Genomic DNA, 25,392 nt, shown 5'->3' with positions numbered 1-25,392 from the left:
ACGTTTTTAAAATGCAAAATCAAATATTATTTAATATTAAACTCTAAAAGTTAAGCCATCCATACAAATTATTTCTTTGAGACATAGGTACTGCCGTATTCGAACTTCAAGATATTCACAAGAGACGACACGTACTAGATCCATTATAGATACGTTATAGTTTAGATATCAACTAGTTCTCTTTTGCAGCGCAATTCGGGCTACCAATGTCACTTTTATGCTAGATAGAGTAAGATATCTATTATAGTTCGTTTTGTTTAGCATTAGAAATAAGGTAAACAATCTTGATGTGTCTTTTAATTGAAAAACACATTTTAAAAATAAGTTACGCCAAATATGTAACAATTATGAATCTAATACGATCATTAATATTCTTCTGCCTTCATAAGTAATAGTTACTAATTTTTAAAAAGCGTTTTTCAATTAAAAGACATGTCAAGATCGCTTACCTTCTTTCAAGTTCTTTCTAATGCTAAAAAAAACGAACTATAGGTAGATGTGAATTGGATCTCTAAGTCATATCCTGTGGAAATAATCGTTCAAGAGTATCTCCAGAATCGCGCAAATGTCAAATTTGACAGGTTAGATCTTAAACATAACGTTATCATATCTTGGTGATGTCTAAAAGATATCTAATAGATGTCTATTTCAATATCCGAATCGGGCCCATAATAGACAAATCAGTAATAGCCGTTTAGATAAATGTACTTACAAATCCTGAGATTTTTCATGAGTTTCTCTTAAAGAGCCTGAAATATAAAATTAATAATAATGATCGTTTATTTATTTATTTATAAAATGGTAGTACTTTATTGATAAAAACAAAGAAAGTAACAAATAAATAAATATAAAACTTTAAAAAAAAACTACAGATAAAAAATGTTGCCCAGATCGCTGTCAATAATTTAATAATTTAATTATTTATTTAATTATCGTTACATTTGTAGCTTTTTTTAAGCCACAAAGTAAACTGGTGATATTTGTCCTTTATTATTAAATTATCACTGTGACAGTGGTGGTAATTAACATTTTCAATCTTATGTAGATACTAAACAAATTCAGATGAATTGAAGAATTATTGGTTGCACTCGGATCGCTTTGCAGCCAAGCTGATAAATGCTTCAGGTTTAAAATCGTGAACAAAAACCTACTACGTGTTCTAATCGATACTACTGAAAACTACAAAACAATCATCGATACAATAAGACAGAACGGTCTCATTGGCCATACTTTCACCAGAAAAGATAAGAAATGCTACCGCATTGTCATCAAAAATCTTCACCATACCACTCCACACTCTGCTATCATTGAAGCAGTAGAAAACACTGGCAATAAAGTCAGCGGCGAGATAATAAATTGTTACCGTGGCCCGGAAAAAACACCTACCATAACTTTCTTCGTAAACGTCGTACCTAGCGATCTTAACAAAGAACTTAAAAACATTAACTACATATATCATCAACGTATAAAAATTGAGGAGGCACGAAAATCCAACACAATAGTGCAATGCCACAGATGTCAACAATATGGGCATACTAAAAACAATTGTATGAGACCATACCGGTGCGTGAAATGCGCAGAAGGCCACAAATCATCCGAGTGCAAAAAAGACAGAAAAACCCCTGCCAAATGCGCCTTATGCTCCTGCGATCATCCAGGCAACTAATAAGGGTTGTGAAATCTATAAACAAATTGCTGCTCGTAGAAACAAATATACTGCCAATAGAAACGCTGTACCCTCCCATCCAATTGTTATTCCAACTGCACCAGTTTACCAACATGCCTCTTCTCAGTCCGTCTCTGGCGAACACAGCACCGACGAGATCAGCGATCAAAGGACATATGCAAAAATAAGTACCGGAATGCCTAATATTCAGAGCACCCTAGCCAATCAACAAATTAATACTGGACTTGAAAATCTCCTAATGAAACAATCTGAAAAGATGGACTTACTAATTCAACAAATAGGGTCCCTAGTGGGCCTTTTAACAACACTTGTCACGAAATTAGCAAAATGACCTCCTTGCGCATTGCTGCATGGAACATCAACGGTCTAGCGCCGAACATTCAAGAACTTGAACTATTTTTAAAATTGAATCAAGTGGACGTCTGCCTAATATCAGAAGCTCACACAACCTCTAGAAGTCGGATATGTATATCTAACTGTTGCGTATACTCGACGCCGCATCCAGACGGTGGGGCTCATGCTGGCTGCGCTATCGTAATAAGAAACTGCATCAAACACTGCCTTCTGGACTCCTACGTAAGCGACCACTTGCAAGCTACTACTATACGGATAGAAGATCGATCTGGACCCCTGAATATCTCAGCAATTTATTGCCCGCCTCGTCACTCCATAAAAGAGCCTATGTTCACGGACTTTTTCAAAACCTTGGGTAACCGTTTCGTTGCCGGAGGCGACTGGAATGCAAAGCACACCTTTTGGGGTTCCAGACTGTCACAAGAGAGCGCGAACTAAAAAAGAGTGTCGACATGAATCATCTTGTACCACTATCCTCTGGAAAACCTACGTACTGGCCTTCAGACAGCCGAAAAACTCCGGACCTGCTGGACTTCTTCATAACGAAGAACATATGCCAGCAGTATGTTCAAATTACGTCCAGTCTCGATGGCTCATCAGACCATACTCCAGTAATCCTTACGCTAAGCGCGACGATTTTATCCCACGCTGGCAGTCATGAATGTCTCTACAATCGCAAAACTGACTGGAACTACTTCCGAAAAAATATCTCAACAACAATATTAATTTAAAAATTCGCCTTAAAGATCACGAAGACGTGGAAAAGGCATGCCTATACATTACAAACCTAATTCAAGTGGCTGCGTGGCGCAGTACTCCTGAGCTGACAAAACCAACTAGCCATGTTTCAATTCCGATTCATATTCGTGAGAAATTACGAGAAAAACGTCGACTTCGCCGAGTCTGGCAAACCTCGCGCCTCAAGGAGGACAAGACCCGTCTTAACCGAGCGATCAAGGAACTTAAAGAACTACTCTCTGACTGTACCAACGAAACTATCAAACGACGATTGGAAAATATGTCGCCTTCAGCTTGCGGTGAACACTCCCTCTGGAAAGCAACACGAGACCTGCAGCAACCTCAACAATGTATTCCGCGTCTCAGGACTGCCAACACCTGGGCACGAACCGACTCAGAAAAAGCTGAACTATTTGGCAACCATCTAGCTGAAGTCTTTAAACCCAATGATGCAACCACTCCAGAAGACGCTGAAATAGACCTGATAATCAATCAACACCTACAGTTATGCCTACCCCTGCGACCAACATCTCCTGGGGAACTATCGAAAGAAATTGCGACTATGGATCCTAAAAAAGCTCCAGGCTTCGATTTAATAACCCCTAAAATACTTAAAGAGCTGCCCAGGAAATGTATTGTATTTCTCGCAATCCTCATCAATGCCACATTTAGAGTTTGCCACTTTCCTGCTCTATGGAAGGTATCCCAAATTGTTATGATACACAAGTTTGGTAAACCGGCCACCGAAGCGTCGTCCTATCGCCCCATAAGCTTGACTCCGGTCCTATCAAAACTCTGGGAGAGGATCATTTTAACCCGTTTAAAATATCACCTAGACGAACAACAGACCATACCTAACCACCAATTTGGATTCCGCAAGCAGCACTCAACTGTTGAACAAGTTCACCGAGTATACTGTTCAATACGACAATGTTTTGAACGCAAGGAATACTGTTCGGCAGCATTTCTCGATGTACAACAGGCTTTTGACCGGATCTGGCACAAAGGACTCCTTTATAAAATCAAGAAACTATTACCACACAGTTTTTATCCAATAATGGCATCGTATCTCCATGAAAGGATGTTCCAGGTGAAACAAGGTGAAGCTAGATCTTCTCTACATTTCTGCCGTGCAGGAGTACCTCAAGGATCCGTTCTTGGCCCGATACTATATAATATATTTACTTGTGACTTACCCCAGTCTAACAACATTCATGTGGCCACCTTTGCTGATGATGCTGCATTTCTCGCGTGCCACAACGATCCTAATGTAGCAAGTAGAATTCTGCAAGCGCAGCTTGACAAAACCTACGAATGGTTAAATAAATGGCGTATCAGGGCTAGTGCTCCTAAATCGCATCACATGACTTTTACACTAAGGCATGAAACTTGCCCGCCAGTCAAACTAGGAGATTCTGAATTGCCGCAACCATCCTGCGTCAAATACCTTGGGTTTTACTTGGATCGAAGGATGACCTGGAAGGAACATATAAAACACAAACGAGGAGAAGTAAACAACAGATTCAGAAACCTACTATGGCTCCTTGGTAGACAATCCGCACTATCTCTGAGCAACAAATTAAGAGTATATTGCTCAATCATCAAACCAATCTGGACATATGGGATCCAGATATGGTCTTCTGCTAGCAAATCAAACATCCTCTGCCTTCAAAGAGCCCAAAATAATATTTTAAGGGTTTTGTGCGCTGCACCTTGGTTCACTCGTAACAGTGAAATCCACGAATACCTAGAAATGCCGACTGTCCTTGAAGAGGCAAAACGCTATAATGATATCTACAAGGATCGCCTGATCATGCATCCAAATCCACTGACCATCCCATTACTTAAACCGGACTATGTCATGCAGGCGACTTAAAAGAGCTGATGTGCTGGATATTTAATGGAGGGTAGGGCAATGGCCCTATCATTCTGGAAACGTCATACATATTTCCCTGATCCAATCTGATTATAGTCTTGCGACTGATTGCAGATATTATATAAGAAAAAAAAAACTGATAAATGTGACTTAGGACCGTCATATATGAAAAATAATAATAAACACTGCACAAGTATATAGGTAGGTATTAACTACTTAATTGTACCATCATCGATAAGTGGTACCATAACGCAGTCTGCAGAATCAATCATGACGCGTACGCCTCCTAATATCACTTAAACGCGCCCTCTCTAAATGGAAGCCTTAACCATGACGTCCATAGAACAGGTGAATTGTATAGTACGCAGAAAGTACGCACAAAGTGCACATGATGTGCACATTCTTACCTATACAAATTATTTTGCATTTATAAGTACAACTTTCATCTACACAAAAACAAAAAAAGGCAACGGTGCGAACAAAAAATACCCGGAGTAAATTTGTATATGAGCTATGTAATATTTGGACTAGGAACATAAATTAGCAGGAGCAAAAATATCAGCGACAATCAAAGTGTGATCTATTAATAGGTATTTATAACCAACGTTAATTGTGAAGAACAGTTTTTTGTGAACATCGTGTTAGGTATTTTTAATCAATTAATCAACCCACCCATCCAGGTTCCTCTTAAGTCATTTTAAAATTTAGTCGATAAAGCTTCCCTTCTTAAAAAAATTACCTGGAACTTTTTCCCAATCGCATAAATGTTTGTAACCAAAGTCCGTGGCCCGGCACGGAATTACTACCTGGTTGTTTTCTTCAAGATCTTTAGGAAGTGCTCAAGTAACCTAGCAGTGGGTATAAAGTAATTTAATTGCCTTGCCGTATGTGGAATTTCCATTCTATTCTGTACTCTCTACAGAAGGTCATAATCTGTGACGTATAAAATCATCCCTTGATTGTGGCCGCTACTGGACATTCAATATCCATGCAAATGCATCGGTCAGGTGCCGTGTTATGACTGTTTTACATACATCCATACACTCATAATTAATAAAGATGGGGAAAGGGTGGCTTTTATTATTAAAAAAAAAGTATCGAGTGTTTGAGCATTTGTTTGTAATATTTGACATATTGGTAGGCACTCATTCTGTGCAGTCGACAGCAAAGATATGTTTACATGTTTCGCCTTATAACGCCAAATCGCCAAAGGAGTAAGGTTCCAAAGTGTATACTTATCTTTGACGTCGACTGTACAACCACCTCGTGCATTCACAATAGTAGTTATATGTATATTTTGAGACCTTTGTCACTCTCGTAGCTGAGACATATTTATTGAACCCTAATTCAAATAATTTCCGTCGAGAACATATTCAAATAAGTATCACCATCCTTAGTTTAGACTTCAGACGTTAGAATAGAGTCAAGCCTTATTTATATCTCTTAAAAGACTAAGGCTCTTTCATCACTCCTGTCAAATGGTTTGTGCTGCTTAGTTTGACAAATACGTATACGGTCAAGATAAATTTACCCATTATTCTTAGCCAGTCAAGGAAAAATATTTTTTTTAACTAAAAATAAGTAACTTGGTAAAATAACGGCCATAGTGACCAATTATAATTAAGAACAAATGCTAACTTTACATAATCAACATTGACAGAAAAACAGGTACCTATACTACTGTCCCTAAATGAAATTTAGCAACTTATTATATCTGACCCTGCTTTGCTCAAAAATAAGAGTTCTCATCACAACTCACCTTTATGACGAAATTGAAATCTCATTAAACGCTTCCCACACGCGATGACTAAGTAGAAAGTTATTAAAAATGACGCCACGTGTCGTAAAATTAGCCTTTTGTGATTTACAAAACTGTGTGAACGCACCTTGGTTATCACTGAGCGCTTTTAGCTGAGGCCGATTTCACGCCGTCATTGAAAAAGAGCATTATAAGTTCACAGTCATTTTAGTAGCAGAATCTTCTAACAATGTTGTTTTGCTAGGTACTCTGTAAGAGCAAATTTCAAGTAATTAAACAAAAGAACCGCGCTGATTAAATCCATTGTTCTATTGCCCACAATCATTTCTATTTTTTAAGGGTGACCCAAAAATCTAAGTATTCCATTCAGCTATGGATATCTAGCCTAAAATATATTTTTATACCGACAAAAATACGGGGCCTTTACTAAAATTAAAAATAATTTCAACATAGAAAATAGAAATAGGTATACCTTACTAAAAATGTCTACCCGAGAGTGGATACGAGAGGCCCTACTCCCTCGATCTCTGCGGGGTGTCGGCATTCTGTTCCCTGCTCCGGGTATTGTGAAACTGGGATCATATTCACAATTTCATACCACGTAATATGTGGGGCCGAAGAATGCTCTTTTTAGACTGATATTAAAATTTTAAAGATTATTGGCTTAATTAAATCAGTTGGAAGTAAGGGTATAAAGGTGCAAGCTTAAGTTTTTAATTACGTGGGATAGATATCAGCCAAACGTATGGTTCATATTACCAAGCACATTGTCATACTCTATAAAACTTTATATTGTTTGATAAACTTAGTGATGTCGCTTGTGTAGGTAATACTATTAACTAGTTATTGTTTTATACACACGTTAATATACACATATACAGATACAGCTACATAACAAGTAAATACAAGCCCACGGTTAATTTTATATTGCTATTATAAATCATATTTATAAACATATAATTTCCTCACATATACTTACAATTTAAATAAAAACCAGCACGTAAACGTACGTAAATAATAAAAAACATAATCAAACTCCTAATGACGGTATTTAAGGTCATTTCCGAACCAACGCTTTGCTTTTCTACCAAGACACGTGTCATACGCGTGTCAAAAACGACGATATTTTGAAAATATCCATTTTACTTTGAACCCCCGGCACATGAACACCATAAACTAGGGAAGACAAAGATATAATGGTGATGAAAGGGGTGATTATTCCAACCGTTTGCATTTGAAATTCATTCCCACATTTCCAATTCAGTGGTGTTAATGCCAATGTAAATTCTAACTGTGTAAAAATAAGAACTTGGAGGCCGCAAATACAAATTTCTTAGTGATTTAAACGTTTGAAAGAAAAGTGATTGGTCCGGCATCGAATAATGTAGTGGGATGATTTCTGTATAATCTGTCTTACATTGTGTTTGTGGGCACGTGCCCATTGTTGGGCATTGGGTGTTGATTACTGAAACCACTGATTAAAGAGTAATTTGTTGAATAAGTTATGGTTGGTGACGCCTCATCGTTGTTATGAGCTCAGTAAGTAAACATCAGTCTACGTGATTAAGAAGGAAATTCACTAATCAAAAGGGGAAGTACTATAATGCCGAAATTCCTAATAATAACAAAGACAAGGATATTTTCTTTCAATTAAAAAAAACAGACACTATTCGCTTTATCATCAGATATCAATTTCTGCCATTGCAGCATAATTTTAAAACATGCGAAAATCATAATCAATGCAACGATACCAGACGTGTTAAAAATAAAATGACAGGTCCAGAAATGTCATCACCAATTTTGCTTGAGATATCCTTGGTTCTTACTACACACTCCTCTTCCAACATTATACAGATCCAAAGGATGGATTGGAAGCTCTTTTTAAATTGGTGGCACATATTAATGGTGTAGGGTGGAGCGAGACGAAATTTAATCTTCTCGCAAAAAGTATTGAATGGAAAGGGACAAAAAGCAAAGTGATAAATGGATCACTTTAGTGTATGCCAATGGTGTCTGTAGCTAATCTGGGAACCTAAGACATCTGGTTATGTAAGTCATCGTTTTTTTAGTTTTTTGCTACATCTACCTATCGGACTGCTGTTGACTAGGTATATGTAGGTACCTACAAGTAATATCAAATAGTAAGTACGATACTAAACTATATTATATAAGAAGTGTTACGAATTTTAGTTTATTTATTACGGTATTAGCCTTAAAATGTTTTAAATTTTTAACATTATTCCGTTTCAGGGATTTTCAGATGCTTTTCTGACGAGTTAGCTGGCTCTCCATTCACGTATGTATACTTTAAACCACCGTAGGCTTATAGCTACACAATACTAACCCATTCACACCTCCAGTGGGCGGTCATCCTTACCCCCTATGCGGGAAATGATTAATGACCTATACTGTCAATTCCCAACTATGACACCACTACGGCTACCACCAGTTTTGACATTGACATAACGCTCACGTTTACGTAACTTACTTTCTATGCATCTCGCTCGTACTCGCATATGCGAGCAATAGTGCAAGCGAGATGTACAGAAAGTAAATTACGTAGACGTGAGCGTTATGTCAATGTTAAAACTGATGGTAGAGGCTCACGATCCTTCAAGCGGAAACTGATAAGACTGATTTTATTTAGTTTGTATTTCAGTTTTAGAACGTTTGACAAGATAAAGAATAAACGAAGATACATTGTAGTAGTTTGTAATAGTAGATTATACAACAAGAGCTTAAAATAACCCATTTTATCCTAGGCAATTGATCAGGCCGAGCTGCGAGAGCCGATGTAGGTCGAGGATAAAATGGACATTTATGCCCGAGTTATAAAATATTCAAGGTCACTTACCGTATTTATTCAAGACTAAAGAAATGTGTACTCGGCCCAAGCACTGCCGAGTGGGGAGGAGAGTCAGGAGTGCGCGCCGGCCGCCAGATGCAGCAGTGGCAGTTTTTGTATGGCAGGATTTGGATAAGGGTTGTAATAGATGATTTAATTGTATGCACAACTGCAACTTTATGCTCCTTACACGCGACTTAAACACCAACTTTGCGAGCATGGTAGTGAAAAATACTTTTTTTTCATCTCTGTCAAATTTTTAATTAATATAGACAAATTAATAGTCATAATATAAAATCACCAATTCACCATTCAAGTGACAATCCAAGGCAATGTAGGTACTTATTCAAAATGCAACTTTGCAGTTTCTTCTTAATATTGGAAAATGTTAGTCGCACATTTTTTTCCTTTGAAGGATTACAGGGGTGTCGCAATAATACTTATTACGAAAGCATTAGTATTACTTATGCAGTGCTTCGGAATATTAGGGGTGTTATTAATTTTCTCGCTTCAGCTTCAAAGGGAATGTGATAAAACTATAGGGTGGTTAAAAGGCGGATTATTACACTTTTCCTTTTATTAATGGAATATGTACAAAATATGTACTTATTAAAAGTTTTTATGCGTAGTCTTGTAAATGACTTATTATTTTTCCTTCAATTTTAACGGCAAACCTCTGACAGATATTTAATCACCTAAATAGTGGGAATTCTAATTGTACTTTCTAATCAACCCTACGCTTACACATTTTACTTTAGCAAAAATTGTTTGGCGTTCTTTGCCATTTGTTTTTTTTTTGTAGTTTTTTTTTTATAAATTATAGGTAGTATGTAAGTAGGAAATTACAATTATATTGTGTAAAATTTAAATGTGGACGTGCGTTTAGTTACCCTCAACAGTTTCCACTATACACACTTTGTTTAATTATATAGGTATAGGTATATCTAATAATTATAGTTTTATACTATATTATCTCGTACAAAAATACTTACTACGTTATATGGAAAAGTTCGAAGTACACAACTGAAAATATATTAAAAATTTATATTTAACCAATTATCTGACAAAACACCAAGGCGTGTACCCATCCATCCATCATAAGTCTATTACACCGCTTGGGACGTCGGTTCGATCCCGGCACGTGACCATTGTTTGTGGAACCCAAATTATGGGTTTAGTTCAGTTGGGTGGGTTAAAGCAAACCGAAAATTAGGAGTACTTTAGTGCCCTAAGTAGATGCTTTAGAAAATGTTTAGGTATTCTTTTGATTGGATTTTTTTGTGGAAAAAATAGGCACGATTATGTTCTATTAACCGATAAATTGTATTGATTTGACATGTTTCTAGATCAGAAGTTCTCAAAGTGTGGTTCGCGAACTCCCAGGGGTTCGCAAGCTATTGTAAAGGGGTTCGCGATAATTGACAAGTAGGTAACCTATAAGCAAAGAGAATTTGAAATAGAGGCGGATTGTCAAAGTAAATTATGTAGACACAATAAATTTACTGCCATCTTTCGACAGAAGATTAAAACTGTTAGAACGCCATTTGACTTTGATCCTTATTCTTTCTCTGATATGTGTTAATTTATTAAATATTGAAATTAACGCCATCTACTCGACAGTAGGCCAAAGGTATGGTGCAATATTTTCGAGCGTTGGCGCCATAACCTTTGGCCTACTGTCGAGTAGATGGCCTCCAATACTTTACTGTTCATTCATAATTATTATCAGTTTTTGTAAATATGATTATTGTTTTTCAGCAGACTAGGTACATTAGGAACTTGACTTGTCAGAGAGATCATATTATTGATAAGTACATAAATTATATACCTTTCGTGGATTTATTGCAATGCACCCATTTCAAACAACTTTCTTAAATTTTATTTATATCATAGATTTTGAACTTTTAAGATATTGCTCTAACAGCGTGTCAACCTGCTATAAAATGAAAGCGCTTTGCACGAGCTTATCCGAATAATCACCATTGCCTTATGAGCGTTCGGTAGAGATGGGTAACTACCCGGGTAAATACCCGAGAGCGGGTATTTACCCGGTTAACGGGTATGACGGCCGTTTCTTAAATATTTATCAAAATTGTACTAAAAATTCCTTAGTTACAACTGCAGGTTTCACTAAACCATTTCATTTTAAATGACACACAATAATTACAACCATTAACTCGGTTTATGTCTCCACTTTAACACAAATCGACATGTGCAACAAGAAATGAATCTACCCGTCCATTTGGGTAGATACGGGTAAATACCGGGTAGATGGGTATTTACCGGGTAGGTACCTACCGGGTACCGGGTACCTGGGTGGGTAAATTGGGTAAATACCCGCGACCCATCTCTAGCGGTCGGTAATCCGCTAACACCGCGTCGCCACAAAGTGCACGCGTCAAGTGTCGAATATTCGTCATAACGAGTGGATTGTGCGTCTGTTATTAATTTAGTGCGTTAGTGGCTCTTTTGCACACGCGGATTACATGTTTTTTTAGGGTTCCGTACCCAAAAGGTAAAACGGGACCCTATTACTAAGACTTCGCTGTCCGTCCGTCCGTCCGTCCGTCCGTCCGTCTGTCTGTCACCAGGCTGTATCTCACGAACCGTGATAGCTAGACAGTTGAAATTTTCACAGATGATGTATTTCTGTTGCCGCTATAACAACAAAAACTAAAAACAGAATAAAATAAAGATTTAAATGGGGCTCCCATACAACAAACGTGATTTTTGACCAAAGTTAAGCAACGTCGGGCGTGATCAGTACTTGGATGGGTGACCGTTTTTTTTTTTGCATTTTTTTTCCGTTTTTTTTTTCATTATGGTACGGAACCCTTCGTACGCGAGTCCGACTTGCACTTGGCCGGTTTTTTAAAATATATTATAGGACATTTTTACACAAATTGACTAAGCCCCACGGTAAGCTCAAGAAAGCTTCTGTTGTGGGTATTCAGACAACGATATACGTAATATAGTATAGATACTTAAATACATAGAAAACAGCCATGACTCAGGAACAAATATCTGTGTCATCACACAAATAAATGCCCTTACCGGGATTCGAACCCGGGACCATCAGCTTCATAGGCAGGGTCACTACTAGTAGTAGGGGAGCCCACGATGCTAAATCGGGATTTACTCGAGCGTCATACAGACCTATTGGAATCGAAATATTAGATGATAAGAAGAAAAAAAAGTTATATAAAGTTTTTTTTCCAGCGAGCCGGAAAGCGTCTACAATTTTTTTTTAATTGAGGAGGTTGGTGGAGGGTTAAAAAATCGTTAAGCAGTTTGTGGGTTTGGTCGTTATTGTCCACTTTAATGCTATATTTTTTCTATAACTTAATATAATACTTATTTGTAGGCATTTTCTTAATCTGACGAACACAAGTTTGACGCCTAATTTTTACATTGTAACCGTCAGATTAAGGAAATGCGTGCAAATAATTATCAGATTTAGTAATAGCACAATTATAGCGTTAATTTGGACTAATATGCCGTTGGGAATAATATTTTGAAACGTAGGATACTTGGACGTTATGTTTTTGTTTAAAATTCTTTAAAAATATTATTAATTGGCCTAATCTCCTAAGATTAGTCACTTTCAGTTGTCCGCATCACCCCTTACGCCCTCGATCGCTGTTTCATATTAGTTTTTCTGTCAAGAACTATTCCAGGCATACCTTTTTCAGACGAGTTCCTAGTTACTATAATAAAAATCTCTCCGAAATAGATTGCTTTCAAAATTCGATGTCTAGTTAAAAACCATAGTTAAACGTAAGTTGTTTTAGTACCTAAGTACTGATAGCAGTTTTTTTCTATCTGATATATCTATATGCAGTAGTTATAATTGTACTTACACAGTTAACATAATTTATAATTTATGAACCTCCAGGTCTTTTTTATTGTATCTTTTATTGCAGTACATCTTTTTTTGTATTGTATTTTTGATATGTTTATATGACTGTTTGGTTTACTAAAAAAATATATATATGACCAAATCCACAATCTGCTTAACAATTGTTAAACCCCCACCAACCCCCCACCAATCAAGGGCTCAACATAGATGGCTAAAAGGGGTAAAGGTACACTACGCGGGGTAGCAAGATATCATCCATATCTTAATCTGACGCGCTCGAGTAAACACAAAAATCCCCTCTTGGGCTCCGCTACCATAGGCCAAACCGGTCCTCGAAGATATGTAGCATTTTTTGTTAAAGATCTATCAGATTATTTTAAAATTACAGAAATAGATATTTTGTTTACAATAATTATTCATACCTACTTATATAAAACCAAGTAGGCTTAGTGTAGCGTGGATAAATAGATTGTAGTATATTTTCCTAAAACCAATATTCCCACAATTGACACCATGTCTAAAATCGGTAAAATAATAAGTGTGACAAAGTGATACAATAAGAATATAGGTAAATTTAAAATTTAATAATAAAGTTGTAAAGAAAGCATACAAAGAGTATACGAAAAAACAGTTTAGGTACTTACAAGATTCTGTAGAAAAAACAAATACAATCTCCGAAATTCAGGGGGAATCCTTTTGACGTTTATAAAAATATTTACACATTTTTTAATGATTATAACACACTTTTTGCGTATAAAAATGTTACGATCAGTTACATTCAACGACGTTCGCTAAACACTTGTAATTTTTTTTTTCTTTTACTTGCTTGCCTATAACGTATTGGAAAAAATACAGTAACTATTCTTCCTCGGTGACATCCCAGAGGTATCTATTTTTGTTAAATTGAAATGTGTTACCATCTCCAAAAACAATATTATCTTCACGCCATGATTCTTGAAACCTAAAATTGTTTTTTTTTTACTAAGTATATTTCAGTTCTAGAGTCAGTGCGGTAAGAGAAGAGTCGTGAAGTGTATGGGACCTTATACTCTTCTACACTTCTCTTCTCTTTCCGCACACACTCTAGAAACAAATTGTTTTAATTTTGATATTGCTTTATTTTTATCTGTGCCTGAGATTCGGTCAAGCCACTTGTCAATTATTTTTACTATGTACTACTGAAAACTGACTTACCTACCTATTTTACTAGAATATCATTGGTGGGGTTAAAAATTTCATTGGTTAGTTATGCCAGCTAAAATGTTGTTTTCATTTACTTACTTGAAATCCATATCCAGCAAAGAGGTGACAGAGAGAATAGCAGAGTCGGTGATGTTGTAAATGTCGCCAGCATCTCCGCGCTCAGGCTGACTGCGGGTGGTTCCGATGGTCTAAAAAGTTCATAATAAATTAGCAAATCGCCTAGCTTGGTACGGGCATGTGATGCGGAGGGATGAAAGTCATGTAACGAGAAAGGTATTATGAAAGAATGTGGAGGGAAGTACGAGGAAAGGAAAACCGAGGAAAAGGTGGATGGACTGTGTGAGAGATGATTATGAAAGGAACGCAAGTGAATGATGAGATGACGGGCGACAGAGAGGTGTGGAAGAGAAAGACATGCTGCGCCGACCCCAAGTGAATGGGACAAGGGCAAGAGAATGATGAATAAATTATGGTATTTATTTAAAGATCTGCTTTTTAATTCGTTATGTCATGATCGCACAGGTAAACCGTTTAAGATAGTACTAGAAGGATATTCCTTATAAGTTTTTAACGCTAAACGATGTGAAGAATAGTTATAAAGTATAAATTGGAAACTTACATCTATAATAGCCATTTGCATCACAGGTATCTCCAGGTTTAAAGGCTTGATCAGCTGTGGGTTGTCTATCTCTCGAGAACCGTAATCAGTCGACGGACTCCCCTTAAACGAACGAGTTTTATTAATAGTCCTATTTTATTGTAGCTTAAGAAAAAATCGTGCCTTATACTTTACAGTTCGAACTTTACGTCCCGTATATGGTTGATGTCTATGGTGATGTTTGATAATTCGTTTACCACAAAGCATATAGTTAGGCTGTCAAACTAGTGAACACGATTTTTTCTTAGACTTGCACAATCAATAGCTCTTTGATAAATATTGTACAACATATAATATATTTTATTAATATTATAATCTGTCCATCCATACAAAACATGTAGTAGACTGGTCATATTTTTCATAAAATCGATTTCGACTGGCAAACCATATTACTTTTTGGCAACCGAGGTTTTTAACCTAATTAGACCCCGCTGAATCCGAATTTACCGGTTGCTTGATCGAATTATTGACCGGAAATGAGATATTTGATATTAAAGGTCCCTTTTTTTAGTTTTTCGTAAATAACTCTTAAATGGTGGCGCATAGCAAAAAATGTTCTATTACATAAGTAATTTGAATAAAATTGCCTACAAGAAAGATTCAGTACAATTTTTAGCTAGGATCAATATTCAAAGAGATATTAACGCGGGAAATTTAATTATAATCACTTCTAAGGTCCCTTTTTTAGTTTTTCGCAAATAACTCGTAAACGGTGGCCAACATCAAAAAATGTTGTTAAACGTTAATAATCTGCACAAAATTTTGTACAAAAAAGATTCAGTACTCTTTTCGCAGGGATCAATATTTAAAAAGATAATAAAGAGGCAAAGTTAATTATAATAAATTCTAAGGTTCCTTGTTTTTATTTTATCGTTAATAATTTGAAAAGTATGACTCATAGCAAAATAAATCTTATGCATAAATAATAAACATAAAATTTCCTACAAGAAACATATCGAACACTTTTCGCTAGGGTCAATATTAAAAAGACAAAGCAGCGGGTCAGTTCATTATAATAAATTTTAAAGTCCCTTTTTAGTTTTTTGTAAATAACTCGTAAGCGGTGTCCCATAGCAAAATAGGTTTTTAAGAATAAATTATCTACATAAAATTTCATCACAAAAATATTTGGAACACTTTTCTCTAGGATCAATATTTATAACGATATTAAAGGAAGAAAGTTAATTATAATCAGTTCACAGGTCACTTTTTTTTAGTTTTTCGTAAATAACTACTAAACGGTGGCCCGTTGCAAAACAATATTATGCATAAATGTTGAACATAAAATTGTCCACATAAAAGGTTCTGTACACTTTTTCGCAACGATGAATATTTAATGAGGTATTAATTACCCCCTGGTAAGTTAATTATAATCAATTTCCAGGTCCCTATTTTTAGTTATTCGTAAATGACTCGTAACACGTTCCCTGTGCATGCATCATAATTCATATGTGTAGCATTTTAGGGTACATATGATACGTGCATGCACCACTAATGATGCACGACCACATATAAACTTAAAGCATTGCCAAAATTTACACGTGTGAGCTAGGTCTTTTTAATTTGCATGCACATACTGGCTATGAACCTTTTGACAAAAAACACGTTGCACGTGAGGACTCAATTTCTGGTTCCTAGGTAAGTACACAGGGAACGTGAGCTGAGTCGGACATGCTGCTAAAACCGGGCTGACAGTATCCAATGAAGATTACCTCCACCTCTAAAAAAAAAAATAGGTTCTTAATGTTCTTATGAATAAAATATCTCGAGATATCTACTTCTTACCGCCGTGTACCGAAGAGTTCTCTATCTCTATCAATATTTAATGAGGTATTCCTCATTAAATATTGATCCTAGCGAAAAAGTGTACAGGACCTTTTTTGTGGACAATTTTATGTTCAATATTTATGTATCATATTATTATTATTGTTTTGCAACGGGCCACCGTTTACGAGTTATTTACGAAAAACTAAAAAAAGTGACCTGTGAACTGATTGTAATTAACTTTCTTCCTTTCATCAAAAGTGTTCAGGATATTTTTTGGAGGAAATTTTATGCAAATAATTTATTCTTAAAAACCGATTTTGCTATGGGACACCGTTTACGAGTTATTTACAAAAAGCTAAAAAGGGACTTTAAAATTGCTTATAATTAATTTACCCGCTGCTTTGTCTTTTTAATATTGATCCTAGCGTAAAGTGTTTTATATGTTTCTTGTAGGAAATTTTATGTTTATTATTTATGCATAAGATTTATTTTGCTGTGAGTCATACTTTTCAAATTATTAACGATAAAATAAAAACAAGGAACCTTAGAATTTATTATAATTAACTTTCCCTATTTATTATCTTTTTAAATATTGGTCCCTGCGAAAAGTGTACTGAATCATTTTGTAAAAAAAAAATGTGTAGATTATTAACGTTTAACAACATTTTCTGATATTGGCCACCGTTTACGAGTTATTTACGAAAAACTAAAAAAGGGACCGTTAATATCAAATATCTCACTTCCGGTCAAGAATTCGATAAAGCAACCGGCAAATTCGGATTCAGCGGGGTCTAATTAGGTTAAAAAACCCGGTTGCCAAAAAGTAATGCCAGTCGCACCAAGAAGGAAAGCGATTTTGAATTTTTTTGTCTAGTCTATAGGTAAAACGCAAGTCGTTGGCAATTATTTACCTACCAATCTATGTTTCTTCGTTCCCGGTAACTCATCCGGCTCTTTGTTGACTGTAATTGACCGTTCAAAGCAGTGTATCTTGTATCTGTTCAGTAACTGAAAATATTTATTTTATAAGCTGAGTAAAGGGGCCCACAGATTACCAGTTCGCCGGACGATATCAGCCTGTCAGTTGTTCGGAACTGTCACCTTTTGCCTTTAACTGACAGGTTGATATCGTCCGGCGAACTGGTAATCTGTGGGCCCCTTTAGAGATCAAATATTTTTTCTTTTGTGTTATGTTATTGTAATTACTAGATTGTGCATCAAACCTTACCAGCATGGTACCGATTAAAGCAACAATTTCCACCAAGAACATAGTGGCACTGAAATCGTTCGATTCTACCGCCGCCGATGATTTCATTTGATCTCTTAAAGTTCTCTATAAAATACAAAGGCTTTGCAATTGTGGGTCTTATTACAAAATTATTACAAAATGCATAAGGTCCACCGATGGACAGTGGATGGACAGTGGTACAGTCACCTGCAATATTATGTTACTCTTCGAAGGCCGCAAAAATATGTGCCACGCTCTTATGGCTTTACAAATAAGATCGTGTCAGATAATTTTGCGGCCTTCGTTGTGTAACAAATTATTGCAGACTGTACCTATGAATCAGTGCAACGGGATAGCGTGTGCCTCTTTGCAGATTCAATTGGGTAATTAATTATTATCCGATCGCATATTAACAGATTATCGACTGTTAGAGTAATAACAGTAACAATAAACAATAATTCTAATGGTGCAGAAAAAGTAAAATTTCTTTAAGTACCTATTATAGTAGTAATGTATAAAGTTATTCAAGTAGTAGGTAAAGCGAATGAACAATTGAGCATTGTGTTTAAAATAAAAGACAAATAGATACCTTTACAAAACAGAAACATTTACAAAACATCGTCTGCAACATGCCCGTGAAGCCATTGCCCAAAAGATAGTCGAAGGCTACAAGGCTGGTACTCAAGATGCCCCCCAAGACAATGCTTAAAGCCTGCTTCATCATTTTGGTACCCGGGGCTCCTGGACGTGATTTCAATATGATCACATATCAGATATCACACTAAATTTTGATGAAAGAACTGCAAATTTTTATGTAAGGCGTGACTGACTTTTACGTGTCATTTGTTTACATCAAGCATAGACCTATATAATAGGGACAAGACATATTGTTCTATACGTACAATTGCTTATACAAATAGCACCCATTTTGACGGCACACACATAAATATATATCTATCTCGTTTTTACTCAGCACTGGGTTACACAGCAAAAAAAGATGACAGTATTTCAGTACGTACATAAAGTGTTTCATGAAAATACGTAAATACCTAATGCGGCCGAAAATCCGCCATGTTTAGTCACGCAAATGTCATTGTCAGTCAGTTCAGCAAGTACTTGTCCTGTCAAAAGGATGTGGTGAAAATTAAAATTATCAATTATCTTTCGAGATTTTGCTTGTGTTTGAATATAATTGAAGCCAAATATCAATAATTACGTCGTGAATATGCCAGCGTGTAGTATATTAGGGTGCCGCATAAAAAAAACAGCAAATCAGCCATCTTTAACCTTTCACAGGTACGCTATAATTTACATTAAAAATATTGGTTATTGTTAATGTTCCTGGGGAATTTAAGGATGTTTCACATTATAAATAGCAAGGTTCTTATGCGCAGTTATAGGTCATGAAGTGATTTGCCTTATTTAACTATATTTTTACGCTTAAATATTGTAAACATTTTAGCTAGGGTTGTACATTATTTATCGACTTTGATATCGATATATTATGATTGCTTATTTATATTTTCTTATTTTATCATGCTACTGCGCTTAAAACCAACTAAATTATCTTAATTAAATAATTAAAACATGTTTTATAGGTTACCAAATAATGAATATAAAAAGAAAAAGTGGCTGGAAGCTATTGGAATAGAAAATATAAGGCCAAATTTAAAGACTATTTTCATTTGTTCGCTACATTTTGATGAAAAATGTTTCAACAATACTTTGGGTGTGATTCGACTACGAGATGATGCTGTGCCCTTCGTAAGAGTAAGTGAATATGTATGTATAAACTTTTATAGTTAGTAGGTATTGATATAAATTGAAACCAAAATATTACTTTGCTAATCCGCGAAAAGATAACTTGCTAGTCAATCAGTGCTAACCCGTTATACTTACTTGCGTATTTTTTACATGCAATTAATGTTCCCCGGCAACGGAATGACCTGTCTAGAATGGTTGGCCATATTTATACCTTGAACAACAGGGGGATGATTCTTAACGAACAATTGAATGTTGCGTCATCGCCGTTAATACGATTTTTTCCATCTCACTCTGAAGGCTTGTGTTGTGAATATATAAATACTTAAATACATAGAAAACAACCACGACTCAGGAACAAATATCTGTGTCATCACACAAATAAATGCCCTTACTGGTATTCGAACCCAGGGCCATCGGCTTCACAGGCAGGGTCACTACCCACTAGGCCAGACCGGTCGTCAAATTGAATTTGCCCAATTTGAATGATAATGTCAACATTTAAGCAAACATTATTAAAAAAAAAACTTTTATACAATTATTTTAATCTAATATTGAAATATTTTGCAGCGACATGCCAGCCAACATAAAACTGCCACATTAAAAGAGAATCAGTTGGAAACAATTCCTGTTTTGGCCGGACATGACACCTCTAACTTGGTAAATGCTTATAATTATATATTTGTTTGCCAATACCATGGATAAAGGTAAATTTATTAAAACATACATGTAAGGTATCATCTCATACCACAATATCATGCACATTTAGTTTATATTTAATTTTAATAATAGTTTACATAAAAAATATATTTCGCAAGTAGCAAATTAAAAATCCAAATGAATGTTATTCAATATTTGTACAGGTCCCTCTAAACATTGTCAATACCAGTGCATATACTGCTCCTCATGCTGTTGCCGGTACTTCAGGAATTGCCACTTTTATAGTAAGTTTTTTTTCATATTCATCCACTAGGCCAGTTCCGTTTTTTTTTTTGAGGTACGGAACCCTTAAAAACTAACTCCGAAACTAATAAACAAATAAATAAATATTATAGGACATTCTTACACAGATTGACTAAGTTCCACAGTAAGCTCAAGAAGGCTTGTGTTGTGGGTACTCAGACAACAATATATATAATATACAAATACTTAAATACATAGAAAACACCCATGACTCAGGAACAAATATCTGTATCATCATACAAATACATGCCCTTACTGGGATTCGAACCCAGGACCATCGGCTTCGCAGGCAGGGTCACTACCCACTAGGCCAGATCGGTCGTCAAAACTACTGGGTAAATGCAGAAAAAATTTATTTACCTGTACATTACAGAAAAAAGAAGTCTGTATGTAAATTAAACCTTTAGGGCGAGACTCCGACTCGCACTTGGCAGTTTATTTATAAAATTAAAATACTAATAAACTTTCTTTACAGCCTTGCAAGAAAGCCTCCACTCCAGTTACTATTCCTGCTCCTAGAACTTTAGAAGTGGAAATTCCAGTAGTAAGATTTTTTTTACACAATTATTACTATTAGCCAAGATGTAATTGAATTCTCTCAATTATATTTGTTCTACAGCAGTAGCGTCAAAACTACCGTGCTAATTGAGTATTGATTTGGATGAATCTATCAGCTATAGTTACCGTTTGAAGTGGTTTGGTTTTTAGACTGAGTGAAATAACAATATTTTCTAAAATTTTACAAACTTGAAAAATGAATTATATACATATATATTTGCATGGTTCTAATCTAAATGTGTCTTGTTTTATTCTAGCTTCCTCTAAAGACTGGACCTGCATTGAATCCTGCTTCTGCTCCCGTTTCTGGAACTTCAGGAGTTGCAACATCAGCAGTAAGTAACTTCTTTATGATATACAGTAATAGCTGGATAATTTTTAAGGACTGGCAATTTTTGGACAATTATGTCAGTACCAGTTTTGCTCGCGACTTTGTATGCGCACTTGCGCAGTGTTAATAGGTACTTCAGTTAAGGGGCCCACAGAATACTAGCTTGCCGGACGATATCAGCCTGTCACTGTCAGTTGTTCGGAGCTATCAAATTTTGCGATTAACTGACAGGCCGATATCGTCCGGCGAACTGGTAATCAGTGCAGGCAGGCCCCTTTAGTCATAGTCTGGTTTTTAAACACAACTTTTTTAATACACAGCTCCCCCTGACGACGGCTGCCGCGTATACAGCCCCTTATGTTTCCGTTCCTGGTACTTCAGGAGTGGATAATCTACCGGTACGTATTCTACATCATGACCTTCATTAGAGCGTCCTCTAACTGCTAACCGCACGCGTCCGTGCCAGTTAGTAACGCTCATATTGAAAAACATTCGAATGCTTACAGCACCCCAGCACTTGCACTTATTGACAAATTATTCACCTCTAAATTTGTGATCGCCTACGAATACGAAACATAGTCTATTAAATTATAATCCTTTCTTTTTTCCAGACCCAAGCACAAAAAATAAAAAAACTGGAAGCTAAATGTGATTTCTTGAGAAAGAAAGTAAAAAAATTAAATGAAAAAGTGCGGCGGCAAAGAAAAAAAATTGCAGAGTTCCAGAATATTATAAAAGACCTACAGGAAAGGAATCTAGTCAACAACGAGAACTCTATAGTTTTAGAAGCCTGCGCGGGTCCCAAAGACTTTTTAAAGAGGCAAATTTTGAAAAGTGAAGGCTTGCCTTTGGAAAAACAATATTCAGAGGAAACTAGAAAATTTGCCCTTACACTCCACTTCTTTTCGCCGAAGGCCTACAACTTTGTGCGACGAACGTACAATACATGCTTGCCTCACCCAAGGACTTTAACTAGGTGGTATCAAAAAATAAATGCGGAACCTGGCCTTTGTGAGGAAGCGTTTGCGGCTCTCAAAAACAAAGTTCAGGCTAGCGACACGCCAATTGTGTGCTCGCTAATCTTTGACGAAATGTCAATAAGAAAATCTTTGTGCTGGGATCCCCAAAAAAAAATGTATTACGGGCGAGTTACTATAGGGTCAGAATGCGATAACGATTCGTTGGAGGTGGCGAATCAATGCCTCGTATTTTTAGTAAATAACATAAATGGAAGTTGGAAACTGCCAATTGCATATTTTTTTATAACTTCTTTGACGGCAGAACAAAAATGCGCATTGTTAAAAATGTGCATTCAAAAATGCGAGGAAGTGGGTATTAATATTGTGAGTGTAACATGCGATGGCCCTGCAGCAAATTTCGCGATGCTACAGGAGTTCGGTTGCCAATTGAGTAAAGGTCAAACTAATACGACTTTCAAATGCAGCCAAAGCACATTACATGCGTTTTTCGATCCATGCCATATGATTAAATTGATTCGAAATACATTCGGCGACTTAAGAGTGTTAGAAGATGTACATGGCCGAAAAATTGATTTTAATTACCTGGAGCTCCTTATGAATTTGCAGGAAAACGAGGGACTGCACATGGCCACGAAAGTAACCAAAGCCCACATATACTTTGCTAAGCAAAAAATGAAAGTGCGGTTAGCTACTCAACTATTAAGCAACTCTGTGGCGGATGCCTTGGAGTTCTGTAACTCGGAATTAAAACTTAAAGCATTTGAAAACTGTGAGGGCACCGTAAGTTTTATAAAACTACTGAACGATGTGTTCGATGTCCTGAACAGTCACTCGATTCGCCCGCCTGGATTAAAAAAAGCCCTGTGTCCTCAAAACATCGGCATCATCGAAGCGCTTTTTGAAGGTGCAATTGGGTATTTACGCGGCCTGAGGCTGCCATCAGGGGAGTTAGTAATTGAGTCGAGGAGAAAGACTGGCTTTGTGGGGCTAATCATTGATATGAAAAGTGCATTAGCTTTATATCGACATCTTGTCGAAAATACAAAAATATTAAAATATTTACCACTCTACAAGATCAGCCAAGACCATGTCGAACTATTTTTTTCGGCTATAAGAGCTCGAGGGGGTTTCAACAATAATCCCAATGCCGTTCAATTTAAAGCAGCCTTCAAGAGGCTTCTTATTCGAGCCGAAATTCGCGATGAAGGGGTCGGCAATTGCGTTGCTTTGGAGCAAGTTAATATTTTAAACTGCACAAGCACTAGCCCACAGAAAGCCTTGAACGATTTAACCGAAAAAAACCAATTGGTTGAAGTGCCAGAAGATGACAGCACCTTATACGAGGAATATATAGACTGCCTAAACAGCACTCTTTCCGGGTATGCTGACTCAGTTGTGACCTATATTGCGGGATTTGTTTCAAGGAAACTATCCCGCAATATCAAATGTCCGGTATGCGTTGCGTTATTGTTTGGAGATCCGAACAGCAATTTAAATACGCTTATTCATTTGAAGACAAGAGGTGGATTGAAATACCCCTCGAAAGATGTTGAGGACATAACGAAAAAGACTGAAAAGATTATTAAACCTAACTTGGAAAAGTCAATGCCCCAAAACTATTACCTGTATATATTTAAATTTATTATGGAGCACTACTCCGAAAAATCGGACAGCATTTTTCGGTCAGAATCAATTGACCATGATACGAATCATAAGTATCTATTAATAAAAAGTGTAATTAAAACGTATCTAGACATTCGCTTTAGATACTACGGAAAAAAGGTTACCGACAAAATCTCTCTTCGGAACTATTTAAATAAAATAGTTTTATTCCGTAACGAGTAAACAACTAGGTACTGAATGAATGTGTTAATTATACAGGATTTTGACTCTTGGACACCCTATACATCTCTATGGATAATTTGATAAACTATGTAATCTTATAGTTCTGACACCTAGAGACATTTACACCTCTAAATATTATAGATTTCTTTTTTGTGTTTTCGTGTCTGTAAAATAAAGTGATTTTAGAGGAGATGGCTGAGATACGCGTCATACTCGTGAACGGGTGCTGTTTGTGGAGAGTGGAGACTGGTCTGTTTAAGCTAACACGAGCTATTATACTTAGTAACTTTATTTTGGAGTTTAATTACAGTGAGACGCCTCATTGTGCTCTCGTATGTTTCTTTTTCTCTTAATAATCTTTTCAGTCTTTTTCGTAATGTCCTCAATGAATGAGTTAATTATACAGGACTTTGACTCTTGGACACCCTATACATCTCTAAGGATAATTTGATAAACTATATAATGTTATAGTTCTGACACCTAGAGACATTTACACCTCTAATTATTATAGATACATTTTTTGTGTTTTTGTATCTGTAAAATAAAGTGATTTTAGAGGAGATGGCTGAGATACGCGTCATACTCGTGAACGGGTGCTGTTTGTGGAGAGTGGAGACTGGTCTGTTTAAGACAACATGAGCTATTATACTTAGTAACTTTATTTTGGAGTTTAATTACAGTGAGACGACTTATTGTGCTCTCGTATGTTTATTTTTCTCTTAATAATCTTTTCAGTCTTTTTCGTAATGTCCTCAATGAATGAGTTAATTATACAGGACTTTGACTCTTGGACACCCTATACATCTCTAAGGATAATTTGATAAACTATATAATGTTATAGTTCTGACACCTAGAGACATTTACACCTCTAATTATTATAGATAATTTTTTTGTGTTTTTGTATCTGTAAAATAAAGTGATTTTAGAGGAGATGGCTGAGATACGCGTCATACTCGTGAACGGGTGCTGTTTGTGGAGAG

General features: G+C 36.2%; 1 protein-coding gene across 1 annotated transcript; it reads right to left on the bottom strand.

Annotated features, from left to right (window-relative positions):
- Nucleotides 1-13,797: 13,797 nt before the first annotated feature.
- Nucleotides 13,798-18,766, bottom strand: LOC134796088 (uncharacterized). The gene is made up of 6 exons (XM_063768038.1): nt 18,564-18,766; nt 17,975-18,079; nt 17,662-17,754; nt 14,941-15,042; nt 14,400-14,509; nt 13,798-14,079 (listed from the first exon to the last, which is right to left on the bottom strand). The coding sequence occupies exons 1-6, from the start codon at nt 18,696-18,698 to the stop codon at nt 13,977-13,979; spliced, it is 648 nt and encodes a 215-aa protein (XP_063624108.1). The 5' UTR covers nt 18,699-18,766; the 3' UTR covers nt 13,798-13,976.
- Between the last annotated feature and the right edge of the window lie 6,626 nt (nt 18,767-25,392).

The sequence above is a fragment of the Cydia splendana genome, chromosome 1, assembly GCF_910591565.1.
Source record: "Cydia splendana chromosome 1, ilCydSple1.2, whole genome shotgun sequence".
Taxonomy (NCBI): domain Eukaryota; kingdom Metazoa; phylum Arthropoda; class Insecta; order Lepidoptera; family Tortricidae; genus Cydia; species Cydia splendana.
Note: the sequence above shows the minus strand (reverse complement) of the source record. Positions and strands in the feature narration are given on the sequence as shown.